This window comes from Acyrthosiphon pisum, chromosome X (assembly GCF_005508785.2).
Source record: "Acyrthosiphon pisum isolate AL4f chromosome X, pea_aphid_22Mar2018_4r6ur, whole genome shotgun sequence".
In the NCBI taxonomy this organism is placed as follows: Eukaryota; Metazoa; Arthropoda; class Insecta; order Hemiptera; family Aphididae; genus Acyrthosiphon; species Acyrthosiphon pisum.
Window position 1 is genome coordinate 3,240,740 of NC_042493.1, and position 2,346 is coordinate 3,243,085.

The window sequence follows — 2,346 nt, forward strand, 5'->3', positions numbered from 1 at the left end:
CTCCTCTTAAGTTTGATTCCCCATATGAGAATACCGGAGATAATATACACGTACATTGCAGATTAAATGGCTTGATACTTTAAAAAATGTTCGGTTTATTATTAAGGCGCCCGGCACCAATGAGTAATTTTTTCCACAAAAATACAGAAGGGGAATAATGATTTTGTTTTTTAAAATCAACCGAACTTGATAATTTTTTTTAACTTATAAAGACAAATTTACTACAGGCCGCAATGAATTTCAATTTTCAATATTTGAAATTCATTTTATTTCTTCAAAAAAAATACAATTTTACACTTTTTTTTATAAATTAACTAAAATAAAAATACAATTGTCTAATAAATAGATTATAAGATAATAAATTGAAAGCTAGTCAGCGTTGACAATTTTTTTTAATTTCTGCTATTAGTTTTCTTAGTTCTAATACTATTTCATTCTTTTCAGCAATCTATAAAATAAAATATATTTAAAATATAAACTATTTTAATAAGTAACTAATATACAGGGTTTTCCATTTAACTTAAGACATTCATTGTTTCAGAAAATAAATGTTTTTGAAAAAAATGTATTATTTATTTCCATAATATTAACTTGTTACAAAACAATATTTTTTATCATAAGTATTATACCATAAGCCATTTTAGGTTTTTAAACCTTTTGAATTAAAACATACATTTGAATTACATAGGCATAATATTATATAGTGTTTCCACATTCATTAGTTGAAGTTTTAAATACTTATAACTGGAGCACGGATTTGTATGCATTAATAACCAACTATAAAGACGCTAAAAAATCTAAAAAATTCATAAATATATTAATATATATTATGCACTAAAATGTTCAAATACGCACTTAAAAATTCATTTATTTTCTGAATATTTAATTTAAAATTATGGAACGCTACTATTAATACTTTTCTTTAAAATATCTGTATTTTGTAGGTAGTTTTAATCTTTAAGAATAATAGGAATCAATTAAGAGGATGCCACACGGACATTTTTTATATTTGTCCTACAAGTGCGTTACATAACTAATTTAATTTACGCACAGCAGATAACGTTTATCTCTGTTAGTTAAAAAATTAGAGTGAATCAACCTATTATGAAACTTGATAATAAGAACATATTATCTGTGTAACCAACATACGAACACAGCTAATATGTTCTTACCATAGTTTACGATAGTTGTTTTTAGCTTCAATTTTTGTTTTCATTCTTTTTACCAACCCTTGACAGCCAGAACACATCATTAGTGTCTTGTTGATAAAAACATGTTGCATTTTGTGTATTAAGATGTTCACTCTTCCAATATAAATTAGGAAGTACAACTTCCTTAGACATTTCAAAAATAAACCCGTGTTCATTCCTTGTGAAATATTCAGCATTGCAAACGTCCATTATAATACATTGTAAGGTTCTTTTCTAAATTGGTTCCAAAGTAATGGACAACAAATTATTAGATGAATCATCAATTGTCATGGAAGTATTAACTATATTATCTGAAAGGTTATTAATTTTTTCAGTATTTGATTTTAATGTTGGATTTAAATTACAAGTTAAAATGTATTTGAGTAAGAATTTTGTAAATAGTACCTTTTACATTGTTTTTTTTTTTTTTTTGACGACTGTTCAGCAGCTTCATTATCTATTGGACTTATGGATTGATCTTCAAATGTATTTAATACAGGCACCTCATTAATTGACACTGGTATAGAAATAGGTGTTAATGATTTGAAAAAAGAATTTTAATTTTAAATTATTATATAAGTATATTTAAATACAATTTTATTATAAAAAATAAATATAACATCAGAGAAAGATTATTTAAAAGTACGTTCCCAAGTCATTATCTTGAATTAACTGGTTTAAGAGGAAAAAATTACTACTTTAAGCTACTTTTACTACTTATCCTACAAAAATAAGTAAGTTTTATATTTTCTGCGATATGATAGATTTTTGAAAATTAATATAGAATTAATTAAAATCAAAATGTTATAATTCATAATTACATATTGCAATTGCAACTCAACATTATTAAAATATATATATATATTAATATAAAGAAAAGGGAATTGTGGTTATGAACTAGTGTTTTTACTGCATGGATTTGCTTTATTCTAATTTATGAATAAAACCTTCTTTCTTAAATTAAATCGTAAGAAGTTTATAATATTGTTCATTTTTTCTTTTTAGAAAAAAAAAAAAGTTATTACATTATATAGCAAAATAAAACCTTCTATTTACCTAAACTATAATAATAGAATGCTAAAAATTAATTTACTATAATATTTACTTCCATATTCGATTACCTCAACTGGTGTTACAGAGTATTGGTTGAAAACAA

General features: G+C 23.8%; 1 protein-coding gene across 2 annotated transcripts in view; it reads right to left on the bottom strand.

Moving 5' to 3' along the window:
- The window catches only part of LOC100574684, a 3,412-nt gene extending 1,066 nt beyond the window's left edge, over positions 1 to 2,346 (bottom strand). The window contains exons 1-3 of one of the 2 annotated variants that reach the window (XR_003838749.1): positions 2,312 to 2,346; positions 1,596 to 1,707; positions 1,173 to 1,501 (exon numbers count right to left, since the gene is read on the bottom strand). Coding sequence is in view for 1 of the 2 variants with exons in the window: in XM_003247486.3 (XP_003247534.1) it covers positions 1,230 to 1,400 (171 nt within the window). In the remaining variant the exon portion in view is untranslated. The remainder of the gene's footprint in view (positions 1 to 1,172; positions 1,502 to 1,595; positions 1,708 to 2,311) is intronic. The other variant, XM_003247486.3, reaches the window with a different exon arrangement.